The sequence below is a fragment of the Simochromis diagramma genome, unplaced genomic scaffold, assembly GCF_900408965.1.
Source record: "Simochromis diagramma unplaced genomic scaffold, fSimDia1.1 OVJJ01000205.1, whole genome shotgun sequence".
Taxonomy (NCBI): domain Eukaryota; kingdom Metazoa; phylum Chordata; class Actinopteri; order Cichliformes; family Cichlidae; genus Simochromis; species Simochromis diagramma.
The window spans coordinates 14,085,422-14,104,344 of record NW_024386782.1 but is presented as its reverse complement, the minus strand read 5'-3'; the positions used below and the strand labels follow the sequence as shown (position 1 = coordinate 14,104,344).

Below are 18,923 nucleotides of genomic sequence, written 5' to 3'. Positions count from 1 at the left end.
TTCTTTGCTATTCACAAATTAGCAGGCGAAAATTTTATTCTTTGTTTTGCTTAAGTGTGATCTGCACTGTCATACTACCCTGGTTATATTCTTACACAATTTCCTACTTACCCTCTTACTCAAGTAAATAAAGCATTGTCACAGTATAAAACCCTCCCAGTAAGATAGGTTACCATGATGAGTCACAAGGACCAGTACATTACACAACACAGACATCACTGGTATTATCTTTAGACCTTGCCTTTTCATTCTCTAACAATATAAATTTATTCTTACATCATGTTGATATGCTTAATTATCAAGACTGTTGCTGGCATGTGACTAATGTGGTAGTGACTGTCTGGATCTATGCAGGGCATACTGTAACTATGACAATCTAATCAGCTTAGATATTCACTGAATGACTATAGAAAGGCTTAAAAGATCTGTGTACTGAACACAGTCCTATTCTGGTAAGTAATTTATAACCTCCATTGAACAGTATTTTTTTTAGCTCTATGTGGGCTGAGTAATGGTGACTGTGGGGGGGTCATTGGTGCAAGATTTTTTATTTTATTCAACGGTTGCAAATTTCTTCCTGCATCAGAAAATTTGGTAATGATTACAGTCAAGCTGGCCTCAAAGTACGAAAGATATGGCACATTACATTGGGTGCTTTATCCCCATTTATGCCAGGTTTTGGACTAGTGTAGTTGGGAACTGATCCTCTTATGTCCAGTAGAGAGCTCCAGAGACAATGTGTAATTTCCACAATAACCTTAAACACATGATACCTTGAAGAAAGTGCTGAAGTTGTGCAATGAAACTGTTTGACTTGAAGTAAAAGGTACAGAGTGGATTATGCTGTGTTATACTGCGTGTAAAATCCTTCAAGTAGTGGGAAGAATTAAGGTGCCTAAGGGGCATTAAAGTTAGAGAAAGGGTGGGGGCAGGGCAGGACACTAAGGTGAAGATGGATTAGGCCAGTGACTCTGCAGTAAGCAGCCACTGCTTTTTCTTACATCTGAACCATCTTGTTTAGTTAAAAAATACATGTTTCCTGCCCAGCTTACACCCTCTGCAAAACAGACTGATTTATGTTGCATGGAGCTTTGTCTGAGTGTTCAGGTAGACTCTAAGTATATGATACAATAATGGTACTAGTATGGTACTGTTAAAAGGTACTATTATAATAATATAATAGTACCTTTACCCTTGCATTTAGAGCATGATGTTCACCATTGGCCAGATGTCACAAACCGTCAGACTCACTGTCTCCTTCTTGCACCATTTGATCACAAACTTAGTTAGGAAGTTTGTTTTTTATAGACTGTAGCACTGTGTGTATCTTTTACGACTTTTATTGTGTTATATGTTCCTGTTTTATAGGCCTTTGTGAATAACAACAGTGATGCATAAAAAATATTTAAAAAAAAAAACTATACCCATAACCATATAAATATAAATAAGAGACGGTTATATGGGGATTCTGCCAGCAGGAGGCGGTAATGCTGTTGCTTTTTAACAGCTTTGTGTCCGAAGAAGAGCTAAGTGCAGCCAAGCGCTGTCTCTTCCAGCATCATCAGTCCCCCCTCCGTCTCCATCATCTCCCTTCACAGTTAACGTCCAACAAACTGGGTTCTGTTGTTGTCTGTCTACGTAAATTTGACTTCTGATAGCAGGTGCGTTATTATACTCTTATAACTATGTAATTAGACACGCATGCGGGGACATTAAAGCAGAAAAGCTCGGCCGCTGGTTTGCGGGACGTTTCCGTTAGTCGGTTTATTGTAACAGCGGGCCCGCCGGCTGCCATGGAGATTAGCATGCTAGCACAGCTAGCCGCCTGTGCTGACATCGCAGCTGTTTATTACATTAGAAACGCGTTTGACAAACGGTGGGCTACATGTAAACTCTTAACATGCTGAAAAATAAGCCAAGTTACGCGACGAGGATTAAGAAAAAAGATTTTAAAAAAAAGAGGCGCAGCAGCTAATTTTGTGTTTTATTCTGCAGTTATGACATTGGGTGGAGTAGTGATGAGCATCTCGGCTGTGGTCACCAAAGAAATCAATGTCTTCGGATTAGGACACAGTGTGGAGGTTTTGTGTGCAGGTTATTATTTAAAACGCTGCTAGCTCTGACTTTTCACAGGCTTATAAATGAAAACTTTAAAAAAACAACCCATTATTTCTTGGATGAGTTTTGACTGAAGGGATGATAATGCATAATCTGTGCATTTTGTTTTGTTTCTCTATTTATGAAACCTCGGCCGTTCGCGCTCGACTGTAACATTATGGAGAAAAGAGATAAAGAGAACATTGTTATCAGCAACTGGCGGGTGTTCACATGTTAGCAGTGTGATAGGCCCACGGCTACTTTAAATCTCAGTTCAGACAGCCAAACTGATGCACTCCGTGGTTAAGTTTCTAAGTCAGAGGGGAAGCTTAAATTAACTTAATTTTATTTGTGTAAACAATGGAAGATAGGAGTGCTTTCATTATATTTGTTAACAATATAACTAGCGTGCGCAATACCTGTAATTGGCATGTAATAGTATGATAGGGTTCATGTAAAAAAATGTTAAGAAAAAAAACATGAAAAATTGTTAACAACATGGTTTCTTAAGGCCAGTATAGATATTTGGTGATTTAGAATTCCAAAATTATCGCCCAATCTTTTTTCCTTCCATAAACAGGTAACATAGACAGATTTCCCTAAAAAAATGTATGTATAGTTTTTTGTTGTTGTTGTTTTGTTTGTTAATGTACTCCTTTATGCTCGGCATTTATACTGTGCTCAGATCAGCTGGTTGTTGAGACTGCTGGTTGTTTTGTGGCCAACGGAGGAGCTACAGAGTGCCCACTAGTGGACAAACTGTGCCACATCAAGACTCATAACACGGTTGAAGGGTGTTTCTACTGTCTCATCTTTACTTTTTAAATTTTAATTTATGAGCTGGTATAAATACTGATACCAGCAAATAGCTAATACTTGCTCATAATATGGACTACCAATAAAACTTCATGAACAAGTTCTTTGAGTGAATGTTTAACAATTTCAGGGAAAATGGATTAAATGTCATTTACAAACACTTTAATTCAATTTTAAAACAAAATGTGTCAGAAAGTTTTGTGTATCAACATACTAGAAAAATAGCAGTAAATCTTCACATTTGAGAGTCTGGAAATTTGGGACAGTTTTAGGATTTCTTTGCTTGAAAAATGACAGGTAGAGTAATTGGCTATTAAAGTAGTTGTTCATATATTTTCCACAAGCTTAGTATCACATTACTAGAATATTTTTTTTCCTGGCTTTTGTCTTCATACTAAGGTCAGAGCTTAGTAGTAACCCCATTCAAACCCCCTTTAAACTAGTGAAGGTCTGCTGTTCACAAGTAGGTAAAACGACTGGACTCATATTTGTGGACCAGTAATTTGTTATGTGGTAACGACCTGCTCCATCCTGCAGCATGTCTGACAAGAGTGAACTCAAGGCTGAGCTGGAAAGGAAGAAACAACGGATCGCCCAGATTCGAGAGGAGAAGAAAAGAAAAGAGGAAGAGAAGAAAAAGAAGGATGTGTGTAATAGCAACTATTACATAAATTTTGTAGAAAGGCAGTGCAGCAGTCAGACTGAGAGACTGAAGTTGTTTGTGTTCCGCGCTTTGTAGGGAGACTCTAAACGTGGAGGTGAGGCAATGGGTGGATCTTCAGCCGGCCATGAAGATTCAGACCTGGAGAGGAAGAGGAGGGAGGCTGAGGCTCTGCTGCAGAGCGTTGGCATCACCCCCGACGTACCCCACGGTAAACGCGTGCTGCCACCATGCTCCTGTTTTTTAACATTCACCTCCACTTATCTGCCATAACTTTGTGCTCATGTGCTTGATGGATTTGCAGCGTTTCCAAAGTTCTCTCTAAGCTCTCTGGTTCTGGCTCGGTCTCACACTCATGGCTTTCTCCATAACACAATATGTGGATGTTTTTACATGTTTTGCGCATGACACCTAAAACCTGCCTGCCATTTATTTTCATTCTCTCTTCTCTCCCCTTTTGTCTGTCCTTTTGTGTTTTGTCCTCTTTACTGCATGCATTCACCCTCTCATTCACACACTTCTTCTGTACCTCCCTCCCTTCCCTCGTTCACTCACTTACTCACTTGCTGTCTCCCTCACTCGCCCACCTGTCACTCACACTCTGACAAACACACACGCGCACACACACACACTTTCACAGCTCAGCCCCTGAGGGTAGTAACAGAAGATACATGTCTGTTTCACTACCTAGTCCCTGCCCCAATGTCTCCCTCCAACAAATCTGTCGGCAGCGATGCAGGAAGTCAAGATTCTGGCGATGGAAACGCAGGACCAAGGTCAGAGAGAGCGAGAGAGATGGGGATTGGTTGCTTATTCTCATTCTTTCTTATGTGATTTAGTCAGTTAAGTGTGCATTAAGTGCATGCTAAGTGTGCGTGTGGGTGTGTGTATTAACAAGTTTATTCTACTTTGATGAATTCTGACCTGTCTGCTCTTTGCCTTTTCACCAGCACGCTGATGTTTCTTAATTAACACGCACTTTTCTCTGTCTTTCTTGCTTTCCTTTTGCCATATCTCCCATCTTTAACATCTCTTATATGGCTCACCTTTTGTCTGTCTTCTGTGTTTTGTTTCATTCTCCGGTTTTCCTGCTCCTTTCTCTCTCTGTCACTTACTAACGATATCTGGTGGTTTGGCTGTATAAGGACATTGCATTGGGATCCTGACCCCTCTACTCTGCAACTCCACTCCGACTCTGAGCTGATGGGGTACTGCACCTCCTCTCTCCTTTAGCTTGTCTTCCAACTTTTATTGTGCTTTTTGTTGTGGTTTCATCTTAGATTTGTCCAAATATGTCCATGCATATATCACTATTTATGTCTGTACATGAAAAAAATTGGCATTCACTTTTGTTTCATACTGCAAACCCGTGCGTGCATCTGCTTATTTCCGCAATGTACGTGCAGACGTGGAGCCGTGAGGCTAGGCATGTCCAAAGTGACCCAGGTGGACTTTCTGCCAAAGGAAATGGTGTCCTACTCCAAAGAAACGCAGACACCCACCGAGGCAATGACACACACCGATCAAAAAGCAGGTAAAGAAACACTTTCCCAAACTTTCACCCCAGCTAAATCAAAAGTGAGTGGTGGGAGAAAAAAAAGAATGTGAATCTGTGTTTTGCAGATGAGGAAGAGGATGAGGAGATAACTGCTCCTCCACCAGCAGAGGACAACCAGGAGGACAAAGATGAGCAGGGTGAACAGCAGCAGGAAGGTAAGGAAAGACATTTGTAGAATGTAAACTTTGTGTGAGCTGGCTGTTAACGCTGCTAATGGAAAAAATACAAAGCCTACTGGACATAACCCTTGAAGCTCTTTTCTGAACTGAGCAGTTTCTGTCATATATCAGGTCTGCTTATAGAACAAAACGACTGAGTTTGCATTAGAAGTTATTGAGGGTGGTCTCTGCCTATGCAGCTATCCCTGGAAAAACCTGGAAATGATCATCAAGCCAAATCTTTGTTGAGATATCATCATGTGTACAGGGAACGTCATCAGATATCGTCCTTATGGGGGGAAAGAGTTAAACTTTTATGGGTTTTAGTGGCTTTTTCTACTCTTTCCAGTATTTCCTAACAAATTTAAAATGGCAAATAAGACATCTGCATTAATGATCAGCATTTACTCCTCTTCCTTTATTTCTGCATAGACGCCCCCAAGGAGCTGACCGAGGAAGAGAAGCTGCAGTTGCTTCACTCGGATGATTTCTTATCATTTTTTGAGCGCGGCAGCAGAATTGTGGAGAGAGCTCTGGCTGAGCATGTGGATGTCTGCTTCGACTACAGCGGCAGAGATCTAGAGGACAAGGAGGGGTGAGGCACATGACAGAAGAAAGTGTCAATGCTGTAAATAGAAATGAAGTGATTTCATTTCCTCGTGTCCCTTTTCAGTGACTTGCAGGCTGGGGCAAAGCTGGTTCTGAACAGACAGTTTGCAGATGAGCGTTGGACTAAAAACAGAGTGGTCACCTGTCTCGACTGGTCTCCTCAGGTAGGAAGGCTCATGTGTCCATAACAGCACCCTCAGTGGGAATTCAGGGTTATTCAGGCACACACGCAGAGGTTCACATCTAACAAGTAACAGCTAACTAAAATTCAGGAACTGTAATTATGTGTATAGCGACTGACTACTAATTAGATTAGTGCTACTGAATGAATCTTACTAGGCACCATTGCTCCCTGTCTGCTCTTACTAATGACTGCTATATTTCTCTTAGTATCCAGAGCTGCTGGTGGCCTCATATAACAACAATGAGGACGCTCCACATGAGCCTGATGGTGTGGCACTGGTCTGGAACATGAAGTATAAGAAGCCCACCCCTGAATACATTTTCCACTGCCAGGTAAAAGACGCATTTCAAGTACAGAAAGCTTCTCTTCATTCCACTTGGAATAAGAAATACTTAAGACATTACTGTTGTCTCTCCCCAGTCTGAAGTGATGTCAGCTGGCTTTGCAAAGTTTCACCCCAACCTTGTGGTGGGTGGGACATACTCGGGACAGATAGTATTGTGGGACAACAGGAGCAACAAGCGCACCCCTGTGCAGAGGACTCCCCTGTCTGCAGCTGCACACACAGTAATGCACTGGACCACACAATCTTTCATTGTCTACACACACTTTTCTTTTCCTGCATCTTTTTAATCTATGAACTGTGCACCACTGTGTGCAGCACCCAGTCTACTGCGTGAATGTGGTGGGAACCCAAAATGCCAACAACCTGATCAGCATTTCCACTGATGGCAAGATGTGCTCCTGGAGCCTGGACATGCTCTCCCAGCCACAGGTACACGAGATGTATGGACGCATGTACAGACATGCAGACATAACGTCAATGACCTTTTTTGCTGCCACAATGAACACAGACGTAAATATGAGCTGTTTTGTCTGAGACTTTGTGCAAATTCCCTGCAGGACAGTCTGGAGCTGGTGTTCAAACAGAGCAAAGCGGTGGCTGTCACCTCCATGGCGTTTCCTCTGGGTGACGTTAACAATTTTGTGGTAGGGAGCGAAGACGGCTCTGTCTACACCGCCTGTCGCCATGGCAGGTAAGACCCTGTAAAATGCCTGTATTTCTACTATAATAAAATATAAAGTCTCTGTACCCATTTAAGTGAGAGTGTTAAAGCTCTCAATGTTGGGGTTAAAAGGTCAGGTAGCAGAGCTGTCCTGTGTGTGTTACAGTAAGGCAGGCATCACTGAAGTGTTTGAAGGCCACCATGGTCCGGTTACTGGACTGAGCTGCCACAGTGCTGGAGGACCTGTCGATTTCTCTCACCTCTTCATCTCGTCCTCGTTTGACTGGACCGTCAAACTCTGGAGCACTAAGGTGAGACTGAATCAGTCACTTTTAGCATGAGTCAAGATTAGAACAGTTTCCAGACATAAATCTATTGTTTCTCTCTGCCACTTCCACCCACGCTTTCCCTTGTAGAGTACCCGTCCACTATACTCTTTTGAGGACAGTTGTGACTACGTCTACGATGCGATGTGGTCTCCAACACACCCTGCCCTGTTTGCTTGTGTGGACCTAGCTGGACGTCTGGACTTGTGGAACCTCAACAATGATACCGAAGTATGCCCAATTTTTTACCTGAGTTACAGAATTGACTTCGGATTTGAGAGAGAATCCAAAGCGTACCCGAGCAGGTATGCATCTGCTTCTCGGTAAGCTCTTGTGTGTATTTTAGGTTCCAACTGCTAGTGTGTATGTGGATGGGGCTCCGGCACTGAACCGTGTCAGATGGTCTCACACTGGAAAGGAGATTGCCACTGGGGACTCAGAGGGACAGGTTCAGGTCTACGATGTTGGCGAGGTGAGATGTCAGCTCCTTTTGTGTTTTCATGTAATGCCACAAATCCCCCCCTCAAACCTCTCCGTTTACATGCATCTGTCTTCCTGCAGCAAATCTGTGTTCCCAAAGCGGATGAGTGGACCCGCTTCGTCAGGACGCTGGCTGAGATCAATGAAAACAGAGATGAAGCTGAGGAACTGGCCAATGCATGATGTTGCAAACCCCACCCACCCTCACACACAACCACTCATACAATTCTCTCCAGTCCGCTACACCTATAGTACATTACACAGTACTGCCAGAGGAGCTGCGCTCGCCTCTCTCTGGTTGCCAGCTTCTCCACATTCTACATTTGGCCTGAGGAGATGTGCAGAGCTAGAATGGATAGAAGTGGCAGCTTTAGATGTGTTTTTGAATGTCTCTTTCAGAGTTTTAGAGTACATTTGTAGGAGCAATGAATGTCAGGTGTAGTAGTAGCACAAAAACCAGAGTAAGTTGTTGAAAGCTTAGAGGAATAGAGGAAAGTGATTTTCAGCGTAGATGTGGCTGTCCACTCTGAACTTCTAGCTTTGATAACATCCTCAGGGCTCCAGAAACTGCTCTTCTCCTGAGGCCTCAACAGACTCGGCTCTTTTTTTAAATATGCAAACCTTTGTACTTGCACCTTTTTATTACCATTTGAGTGTTTTTACATGTTTTCCCAGACACGCTTGTGCACAGCTGGCAAATTTTGAAAAGACTGAAAACACCCTTTTATTCTGAGAAGCACTAAAACAGCTAATGCACTCACACACATAGATACCTGGCCTGTGCAGAAGCGTGTCATTCTTACATTTTAACCACTACAATATTTAATATTTATCACGGTGGTTGTACTTATTTAAATATTGTGTGTATTATTTTAAAGACGCTGCTTTGTACTAAAAGTTTGAATTGTACAATCTTGAAATTAGCACTACAGGCTTCTTAATAAGCAAAAATATGCTACTCTACTTTGCTTGAATTTATTGACACTAGTACAGTGAAAAGGGGATGCGTTTTTCCTGTACCAAAGGTTAATGTTATTGGAAACAGTTCCCTGACACATCCTCTTTAAGAGGAGCCAGAAAAACTAAATGAAGTTTTAGATGAAGGCATGAAGCAAAAGTTGGAAACTAACTTAACCACAAAATGGGAGTCCTTTATTTCGCTTTTTGTCCATCCTGTTTTTCATTCCTTCCATGATTGATGGATTCAACATCCTGCCTCACAAAGTTAACATTTAAAACAAAAAACAAAGCTTAAAGCACACTGAAGCAACCACACCTGATGTAAAATAAGACAAGTGCTCTGCTTACACTACTTGTACTGTATTCTTCTCCATTTCTGTTCCTGATACAATGGATGGTTGCACTTTCCCATTGGAATAAAATTTGAGACATACTGGTAAAATTAAAACCATATGGATTATTTATTTCATTAAAATACAATGACTCAAATGAGATACACTTAATTTATTAAGAACTAATTCTCTGCTCATGATTCTTCTTTTTAATCAAGAAAACACTTGAAAAGTTCTGTACATCAGTAAGAGTGATTCTCAGAGGCGAGGGCCCAAAGCCCCACAGTGCCATAACATTACAGTTACTGAACTGTTCTGTTGACTGAATGTTATGGAGCTCTCTCGTAACATCTGGTCAGTACAGTTATACAATATGTACAGTATCAAACCTCCTGAATGAGGACAGGTTGACAGTGAAGCCCCACATACCGTGCAGATCAATCTAATATTTCCTATACCCTCTGTCCAAGAAGAGAAGTCCTGCTCATACTGAGTATCAGACAGAAAACAAAATGAAAATCATATCATGACAGACAGAGGAGTGCCCAAGGCTCCGTTTTGAGAAGAAGAGAAAAGATGAAGCTGCCAGGAGCATACAGCCACTGAAGATTGAACACAGTCAGAGATTCTGGTCCCCATCGCTGTCTGCTCTGTTGTACAGCTGCAGGCAGCTCTCCACCTCTATGGCTGGCTAGTGGCCACTGAAGCACACCTTTTACCCCGAAGAGAGTAATGGGCCAGTGGTGTTTGTTCCTAAGTCAGTGACCTCTTTTTGTGGAGTGTGTGCTTCATTTGTGTGTCTATCTGAGTGTCTGGCTCCTGGTAATGGTGGAGAGGGATGATGAAATGATATGGATATCGAGACCTCTACGGTGCTTGAGCTGGGTGATGTATGGAAGCCACACCGGACGACTTGAATTTGGGAAGGTGGAGTCCAAATTTATTCTCCACCCCAGCAAAGGTAGCTGCAGCCAGGTGGTAACCTCCAATGTGGTCCACATTGATGGGAGGAAGCTCTGAGATTCGAGACTTGGGTTTGGGTTTGGATCCAGCTGGACGACTGCAGAGAGGAGAGGACATGACGAGTCATTTCACAACCAAAGTTGTTTAGTAACTTTGTAGGCATCAAAATGTATTTTTTATGGTTGAACCATCCATAATAACTACTTTAATGGACTTCAAAAGGTCTGTTTTTAAATGAGACGGCCTCCCTTAATCAACCCCAAAGCGGTTGACTAAGTGTCACTTTGTTTTTTCTGAGGGAATTTGTAAAAAATGTAACTGCATAAGGGAGCAAAACATGGCAAAAACATCACTAAAGAGATAAAATAGGGTAAAAGAGTGCAGTAAAAAAAAACTTAGACCACAAAGGAAAGTGGTTGATTTAAGGCCTTTAAAGAGCAGCAAATTACAAGATTGACATGAAACATGACTCAAAATGTTTTCAAATATTGGAACCCCCCTTTCACAACTGGGCTTGTGATATCCTCATTTCAAATAAATGCCGTCTCCTCTGATAATTTATACCTAATGTATCCAAATACTTTGTGGCACCACTGTAAGTCTCTTTTATACTGACATGTGTTACAATGCTTTGTAATATAGCAATGTTACTGTGCTACAGCACACTGCTCTCTCTCATCACAGGAGCGCTGACAACTATCCAAACATATTTTTAAATACTTATATGGATACAAAACAGAAGAAGAAGAAGACTTAGCTGGACACACATATTTAAAAGAAAAAAAGAACTTACTGTCCGCCAAAGTCAACGTAGAACCACCGTTGCAAGAGTTCATAAGTCACCAGAGTCACACCAAACTGAGGAGAAGATCGGCACATACGAGCTGGAGAAAAGAAAAACAAAATAAAAAACCCCAAACAGTTTAGGTTAGTTTAACTGAAAAAAAAAAACACCAAAACAATCAGAGACACAGCGCATCTACTTGTCCAGTGATACACAGCCACACACCTCCAGCTCCCTTCCACAAAGCTCTGAAACCTTCCTCTCTCAAAATCTTCTTGAAGCAATCGATGACTCCAGAGTAGGTGGTCTGCCCTGCCCTTGCCGCAACTTGTAGACGTGTCTTAATGACATCAGCAGGTGTCACAAGGGAGGCAGCAGGAATACCTGGAAAACAGTTACAGGGAGTCATGAAGCTAATGGAGAATGTGGTCTTTGTGCTTTAAGTGGAAGTGAAAAACAGTATGCACATATTTCTCTCATGGTTTCCTTTATAAATTGTAGCACAGATCAGATGGCATGCTAATACGGAGCACTGACTGACTTCATGTTGTGAATTATAATCACCTGCGATTGCTCCAGCACTGAGAAGCTGCAAAGGTCCCAGCCTGCCTTGGTCATCAGCTAGTTGAGTCTTTGTGTGGGCGTACACAGGGAAATAGATGGCTGAGAAGGGGATGTCCCTTAAAAAACAAGCTTTAGCACCCTAAAAAGACACATTAAAGACAGAAAAATGCAACAGTGAAAACCAGATGTAAAGATGGCAAGTGTCCATAGATACGAGAAGCTTTAAGTGAAAGAATTTATTTCTCCACCAAGGAGGAAAGAATACCGTTTGTACTGCTACTCTCATGGTTACAGACTGCTCTTACAACCTCCCGTCTGAGGAGAGGGTTTCATACGTTTCAAAGAATGTTACCTTATAGAGACCGAAGAAGCCCAGGTCACGGACCACACTCAGTGCACTGACTCGAGGTCCAGTGGTGATCTCACCTGCAACCTGCAGGCGGATCTTCACAATCTCCAGAGGGTTGGTAAAGATCACCTGAGAGGCTCCAGCCTAAATACACAAGGAAAGAAGGCAACGGATGACTTTTCCACGCTTGCAATTTTAAATCTGCTTCTGCATCTCACATGTATGCAGCTCAGGGATGGGAACCAAGTTTTTTTTTCTCATGAAAAAGTATCAAAAGTAACAATTACATCCTGATCGATCAATTACTTTGCCATTTCCTCGGACGGTAAGGAGTGCTGGGCCAATGTGTGTAAAGATGAACAACGCTATCAAAAACAAAAACAGAAAAAGAACATGTTGCATTGGACATTCGGTTCACTCTGGGAGCAAATTAGCAGTGCATCCACTGTTAGTAATGCAAGTCGGACTCGGCAGGCAACTTAACGCAGCAAACGAGAGGACTCCATGCATGTTACTGCACACACTCTTAAGTGACTATCCACATTTTCTTACTGAGTACTCTTTGATTCATTCACACATTCATTCATTAAAAAGAGGAAAAGAGGGAAAGTCTGGCACTCAGTACTTACACAGCCACCCGCCATAATCTCAGCGAAGAGAGGAATTGTGTCATCTTTTTCGGTAAACTTATCTCTTACAAAGTCATTCACCTGTGGGACAAAAAAACACAAAAAAAAGACAAACTCAATCAGCTTAATCTTACTTTTGTGGAGCTGCCTCAACATAATGCCCCTACTGTTGAAATGCTGTACAGGCATCTTTATATGGTGGCCCTGAGAGGTCAAACCCACAGCGACTTAAGGAAACACCAACAAACAGAAAAAGACACAACAGAAATGTTTTTGGGGAGACGGTAACGTGATGGAAGAGTTACGGAAAACACTTTTCCATTGTGTTTTGTGTGCGCTTTTGCAGCGTTTTTGTATTTAGTGATGTTTACTTAAGCCAGTGTATTGTTATACTACAAGAACCTTATCTCAACACTTACAGAGGAAGTCCCCCATTATCTGGTTTCTCTGTACTACAAACTGCTAACAATAATCTGAGTTCCTACAACCCTGCTGTGAACCCTTTAAGCTCTTGCTTTAGTTCAGGTACTCTCCAGCATATTAGGAAATACTGAGTGATGTAACTGTGATTGATCTTGACATAGTGCCTCAAAAATAACGGACGTTTTCAAAAAATATAAAAAGGGAAAAAAAGGACATGTAAATATTAGCACAGAAGGACTTTGACACTGGCTGCACAAACAGCTAAAAATAGAAAGACGGCTCTAAACATTAAACACAGAAATGTACCAAAAGTGAAGTCCAGGCTTTTTAACCCTGTGTGTGACACAGGAAATGGAAAAACATTCAGTAAGATTTCCTCTTAACTACCTAGAGGTTTCCAAACTACAGTGAAGCAATGTGGAGAGAACATGATGAAACCAAAATTGGATTAAAAAAAACAAACAAAACAAAACCCCACAGCAACCAAAGTAGACACCAATCACAAAGCGTTTGGAAATGCAAATACAAATAGCTCTTGAAGGCGTTTCATTCTCGCAGGGTGGAGCACCCTACTTGGTAGTTACCCTGAAGGAGACCCTGGACCCGTTTGGTCATAAAAAGCCTTTTATGAGTACTCACTGTAAGTTTGATAGCCTTCTCTGGTGCTACACCTATGAGCTGAGGAACCAGACCTGTGGGGCATTATGAGAGATTGGGTTACAAGACCCTCCTTTCATTAGCAATACTGGGCAAACAGAAATGTGAAAAAATACATAAAAGTATTTACACTGATTTTTTAGCAAGATAAATTGGGTGTTGCAGATAAGAAAATAACAGAAGTTGAGAAACGTATGACGTTCTGTGTAGAGACAGGAGGATAAAACAGGCAGGAGGTGAGCCTACCTCTATAGAAGCCAAAGAAGCCCTCGTAGCGCAGCACCTTCTTAGCACAGTCAAAGCTGTTCTTGTACATCAACTCGCCAACAAAGGATCCGGTGGACCTCTGATTCTGCATACGAGTCTTTACCAAATCAATGGGGTACACAGCTGTTGCCCCCGTGGCTATTAAAAACAAAAAACACACACAAAGTCAGACTGATTAGAATCCACTAAATGAGATACCAGGTTTTTGGTATGTGTCTGTTTGAGAGCACTGTTGAGATCACCTCCAGCAATGGAGCCCAGGGTGAACCTGTAGGCGGACTCTGCAATTTGGAGCCACACAGACCTTGAAGTATCTCCGTGGGCCTGATGAAAAACACAAATAATATCATCTAAATTGTTTTTCATACTGTATTAAATTAAACATTGCACTGAGGTTTGAAAATATTTACACACAGTAAAATCTTGTTCTGGTTTTAGGTCAGTTATTAATAACAGGATGTGTCGCCAGCCTGTTACAAGCATCCTACCTGTTTCTGGCTTTCAGCCAGGTGATAGGGCAGGCACCCCTCCTCTAGTGGAGCTATCCTGTCAATGTCAGCAAGGTTCAGGCGCCTGAAAAACATGGTCATTTCCCCATTATCAGCATTGTATGCAAATATCAGTCAAATGCATACTGAATGTAAGAATTTGGGCATGAGTGTGTCTTTACCCAGAGGGAGAGTGCAGGCCTGATAACTGATAAAGGATGTCAATTTCCATAGGAGTGATCTGACCAAACTTGTTGGCTGCATGAACAAACTCCTCTGAAGATCAGAGAGGTCAGGAAGAAACACTTCAGTTAAACATCAGCATTTATGACTGTCAACCATGAAACATGTCATTTGAAACAGAAAGCCACAACGTCACAGTAATGTAACGATATGTGCACCTTTGGTCACGAGCGTGTCCTTCCGCGTGCCAGCCAGTGTGCTGTAAATCTTGCGAATAAGCTCCATGTTGTTCAGGAGAGAATTGAAGGCATTGAAGTAAGAGAAGCTGACCATGTGAGAGGTACTTCCTCCGGCAGCCTGGCAGAAAGAAGAAAGGCAATGCACATCAGGTACGGCTTCATCAGCAAGTTTTTTCTTTTAAAAATAATCTCTTCATGAGGTCACAGGATCAACTTTAAAATAACTGACATATTGTAAAAATTGGGAACTTCTGACGCTTTTAGGCCAAAAAGGTTATGCTTCAAAGTGGGAAGGTCTGAAAGCAACGATGACTAAGAGAACACTCAGCCTGAGTGTGACGCTTAAAAGATCATTTAAAAACATCAGGGTCATGTTCAAAATAACCATATTATCCTTTAATGCTAATAACCCCAGATGAGAAGCTAAACAGGATTCACCTCTGCTGAGGTTGTAAATTTCAGTACCTCACAGCAGATTACACTTCTAGTTACACTTCTACTTGTGAGTGATCAAAACTTCAGCAAAGATTAAGCTTTTGATTTACATCACGTTAATCCCATTTCAAACTCAGGTTACAATACCAGTCTGAAGAGCCGCAACACTCACCGAGACAAGGTTCTCCTCCACAAAAGGGGTGAGCACGTGGTGTCTGATAGTGGACATAATGTCACTGAAGTCCAGGGCAGAGATGACACCATTCTTGCCTTTGTCCTTTTGGGCAAATGCCTGGCGTGCATGCTCCAACTGCAGCTCCTAAAAAAAGACATCGCAAGACAGTGTGTAAATAATGTAAATAAAGTCAGTCACACAATATGTTGAGAAAGGAAAAGTGAAACAAAGAAATGAAAGCATAAAAGGCCCCCAATATACCTGCAGGAATTGGGTGAACTCGAGGTAGTTGAGGTGTTTCTTGCGGTCGTGTCCAAAGTGCAGACGGATGAACTCACAGTTCCAGTTGAAAGGAATATGGTGGTGCACTGTGGTCTGGCTGAAGATGTCCTGCACATTTTCTGCAGCACAGATACACATTAGAAAAAAAAAAAAATCTTAGCAGGACTTTCTTAAACTTTGAGGTTAAAGCATTTCATTTCTACAACAGAGTTTTGCGTGTGTGGCATTGGAAAGAAGGGAGACAGCATGGGAACAATTACATAAACTCATCCATGTGTAATGCTTAAGCCTAAGGAATAATCTGATTAACAATGTCATGTTGGGAAATTACTTCTACACTGCAGCAAAGCATGAAAATTTCTTTGCTGACAAACAGGAATGAATTCAGTGCAGCGCAATAAACTCCATGCTGAAACATTCTGAAACTGCATGAAGCTCAGTCTTTACAAATATTAAGTGAAATAAGGCATAAATGCACACATACCAAAGGAAATGTCTCCAGTTCCAGACTTGTCAAACAGCTGAAAAGCTACTATGAAGAGAGCGTCCGGTGCACACAACACAGATTCAAATGCAAGAAACTCCTGGAATGAAATCAGCCTGCAAAGGTGTGTGGGTTTTAGAGAGAGAGGAAAAAAGAAGGTTTAACGTTTAAAGGCATCATTAAGAGATTAAAGACTGTGGAATGAAGCAAAGGCGAGCTCATGCAATACTAGTTCAAGGAACAATACATTTTCTCAGTTTTATCACCCCTATTAAAAAAACAAACTATGTTTCTGTATGAATTAGAAGGCAAGCCGATGACTGACAGAAACACCATCTTTCATTTCTGAATAAAGCGATACACTTTTCAGAGGGTTTTTTTTTTTTCACTGTGTATTTTATCTTATCTAAAGTAGCTGTAATAGCAATCAGACATGTCTCAATAAATTGTCAATTAGTGCTGATAAACTGAGAGCTTGTGTATGCAGTGTTTTTATCAGTACATACCCATCCTTTGTGGTGTCAGCCACAGCAGCGATGAGCTGAACAGTTTTGGGGTTGTGGTGAATCTGTGTATGTAGTCCTAGATACCTCTGGACAAAGTCTCCTGGGGTCATGAACCTCTCTCCATCCTTGCCCTCTACACTGGCATACTGAGAGGAGAAAGAACATACCATCATCTTGGATGCCTTAAAAGACATGCTAAACAAATACAGGTATTGCCATTTTGATTCATACGTTCACCCAATCCACCAGTATGACACTTGACATTACAGCTTTTTAACCCTAACCAAAGACCTGCGTGCCCACAGTGCTTGGAGACAAAAGTGGAGCATGACAGTGATTACTTTCACAAAGGGTTGTCACAGTGGATAGCTCCACGTGTTTTCATTTGGTGTTTTTTTTCCTTTTTAAATTATACACAAGCCCTTCATACAAACCCAAAGGAATTGGTGTCTCCTCCCAGGAGCTCACAGGGACACTAGCAGTGGAAAACGACAGTAACACACTGTATACTGTTTACCTCAAATTAAAATCACAAGTCATGAGGTGCAAATATTATACAGCAGGAAACTACACAAACTTTGTTACAGTTGCAGATCATTAATAAACGCTATCAAGTTAACCACCCTGCATCACTTGTTGGCGTCTTACCAAACTGTAATGACTATTTATGCTGCACCTGAACCACCAAGGTCACGAATCATGCAGCTACAACATGACATGTCAGAGACACATTTCCACAAGCACGAGCAGGCACACGTGGACTAATGTTTTTTGGCAGGAGTTTCCAAGTTATTTGACCTTCTGTATTGTCAGTGTGCTAAAAACTGCTGACCGGCAGGACAACCACGCAGCAGGTCACACACTCTCCACGCAGAAGACAGTGGAGGAAGCTGAAGGTTAGCAAAGTCTGCTGTTACCACAGTCTCTCATTGCATCACACGGTCAAACATGGACCAGTATCCTCGGACATGCAACTAAATTCAGCCTGATCGCTTAAATGAGGTAACCAGGCTCGGAGAGCAACCACCGAGTATGACAGCGTGACACATATTGATAATACGAGCAGACAGCTGAGGAAAAAAACATATTACACTTTTGCAACGCTGTATCAACCACTCACATCCGCTGTTAGTGACCAAACAAGAATAAGCTACAACTGACTTTATGCTTTAACTTCAGTGAGGAAAAATAAAGCTCTGTTTGGCTAACTAATGAATGTGCCATTCAGATACACCCCGGCTTATGCTGTAACTTAAACCTCATGACACAACTTTACAAGCTCATTCACCAAAAAACCCCCCAGTTCAGACTACCCCCCACGCAACAACACAGTTGTTTAACAGATATATCGAGTTAATATGCAGTTATGCATAAGATGACATACTATTTTTGTTAGCGCTTACCTGCTGGAAGATTGCTTTAAGCTCACTTGGGTCCCCGCGTTTGGTAGATTGCACCTAAAACAGCAGACACCAAAATAACGATGACATTTTCGAAAGTGCTTTTAAAACACCAACAAAGCAAAAGCAAGTTTTGCAAGCGGAGAGTTGGACATAGCAAGAAGCAAAGCGAGCAAGAAAAAAAAAAGCTTTAGGGGGTGATGTCTCCTTGAAAGCGTCCACTGCCGTGAAGGACAACCGACCCACTGCGGCAAATACATAAAAGCTAAGAACTGCGACGTGGCGTACATTTAAGTTGAGCCATGTAGGAAAGCCCACCAGCCAACAAGCCAAGCCCTTCTACAAAAATCAAAACTACCGTTATCCAGTAGCCAGCTAGCAAGCAGACTCTACTGATGTGAAAAGGACACAAACAGTTTCATTGTTATAGTTTAAAACGAGCAACAAGATGAGAGCAAACTAAGAGTTGACTGCTGTGAAAAGATGGGAGTTCAGCTAGCGGTAGTGATTTTGTTTAATCACTGCAGTAATAGTAGTCCGATAGCTGTATAGCATTGCTTCGCTAATTCCGGGCTTCGTGGATGTCTCGTCAAGGCCAGCCTCCGCTGTGCGGCAGCTAGCAGGGATGCTACAGCGTCGGTATACACCGAGCCCGAGACAGCCAACCCGGAAGGGAGCAGAAAGGCTAGCTTCGATAGCTCCTACACAAGAAAACGAACAGAAAACATGCAAACACGGCAAAGTAGAGGTTTGAAAAACGCTAGGAGAGCGAACCACAAGTCACCTTGACCGCCATGCTGGTTTGACGTCAGTACAGTGAGCGAGCAAGACGCAGCGCTCGCGCTCAGACGTGTAGCTACAAGTGTCGGAAAATGAAACGAAACAGCGCGCGCTTTGAAAAAAGAAG

The 18,923-nt window shown here is 42.0% G+C and overlaps 2 protein-coding genes across 5 annotated transcripts; one reads left to right on the top strand and one right to left on the bottom strand.

Moving 5' to 3' along the window:
- Window positions 1-1,527: 1,527 nt before the first annotated feature.
- Window positions 1,528-9,304, top strand: LOC120727640 (dynein, cytoplasmic 1, intermediate chain 2a-like). Of its 4 annotated transcripts, none has more exons than XM_040022031.1 (17): window positions 1,528-1,661; window positions 3,451-3,559; window positions 3,653-3,785; window positions 4,266-4,350; window positions 4,720-4,782; window positions 4,981-5,108; window positions 5,198-5,287; window positions 5,723-5,885; window positions 5,964-6,063; window positions 6,290-6,415; window positions 6,504-6,650; window positions 6,745-6,858; window positions 6,987-7,120; window positions 7,257-7,401; window positions 7,507-7,647; window positions 7,763-7,888; window positions 7,978-9,304. In XM_040022031.1, the coding sequence occupies exons 2-17, from the start codon at window positions 3,452-3,454 to the stop codon at window positions 8,077-8,079; spliced, it is 1,905 nt and encodes a 634-aa protein (XP_039877965.1). In that variant the 5' UTR covers window positions 1,528-1,661; window position 3,451; the 3' UTR covers window positions 8,080-9,304. The 4 variants fall into 4 exon arrangements, with proteins under 4 accessions (XP_039877965.1, XP_039877964.1, XP_039877967.1 ...); XM_040022030.1 differs by having other exon boundaries at window positions 4,215-4,350; XM_040022033.1 differs by lacking the exon at window positions 4,720-4,782.
- On the bottom strand, window positions 9,294-18,923 carry LOC120727639 (calcium-binding mitochondrial carrier protein Aralar1-like). Its single transcript, XM_040022029.1, has 18 exons — window positions 18,801-18,923; window positions 18,020-18,073; window positions 16,617-16,762; window positions 16,111-16,226; window positions 15,606-15,745; window positions 15,342-15,488; window positions 14,714-14,852; window positions 14,495-14,588; window positions 14,313-14,397; window positions 14,067-14,148; window positions 13,804-13,962; window positions 13,540-13,592; window positions 12,478-12,558; window positions 11,852-11,992; window positions 11,500-11,638; window positions 11,161-11,319; window positions 10,945-11,035; window positions 9,294-10,248 (listed from the first exon to the last, which is right to left on the bottom strand). Exons 1-18 carry the CDS (start codon window positions 18,810-18,812, stop codon window positions 10,056-10,058), a joined length of 2,031 nt encoding a protein of 676 aa, XP_039877963.1. The 5' UTR covers window positions 18,813-18,923; the 3' UTR covers window positions 9,294-10,055.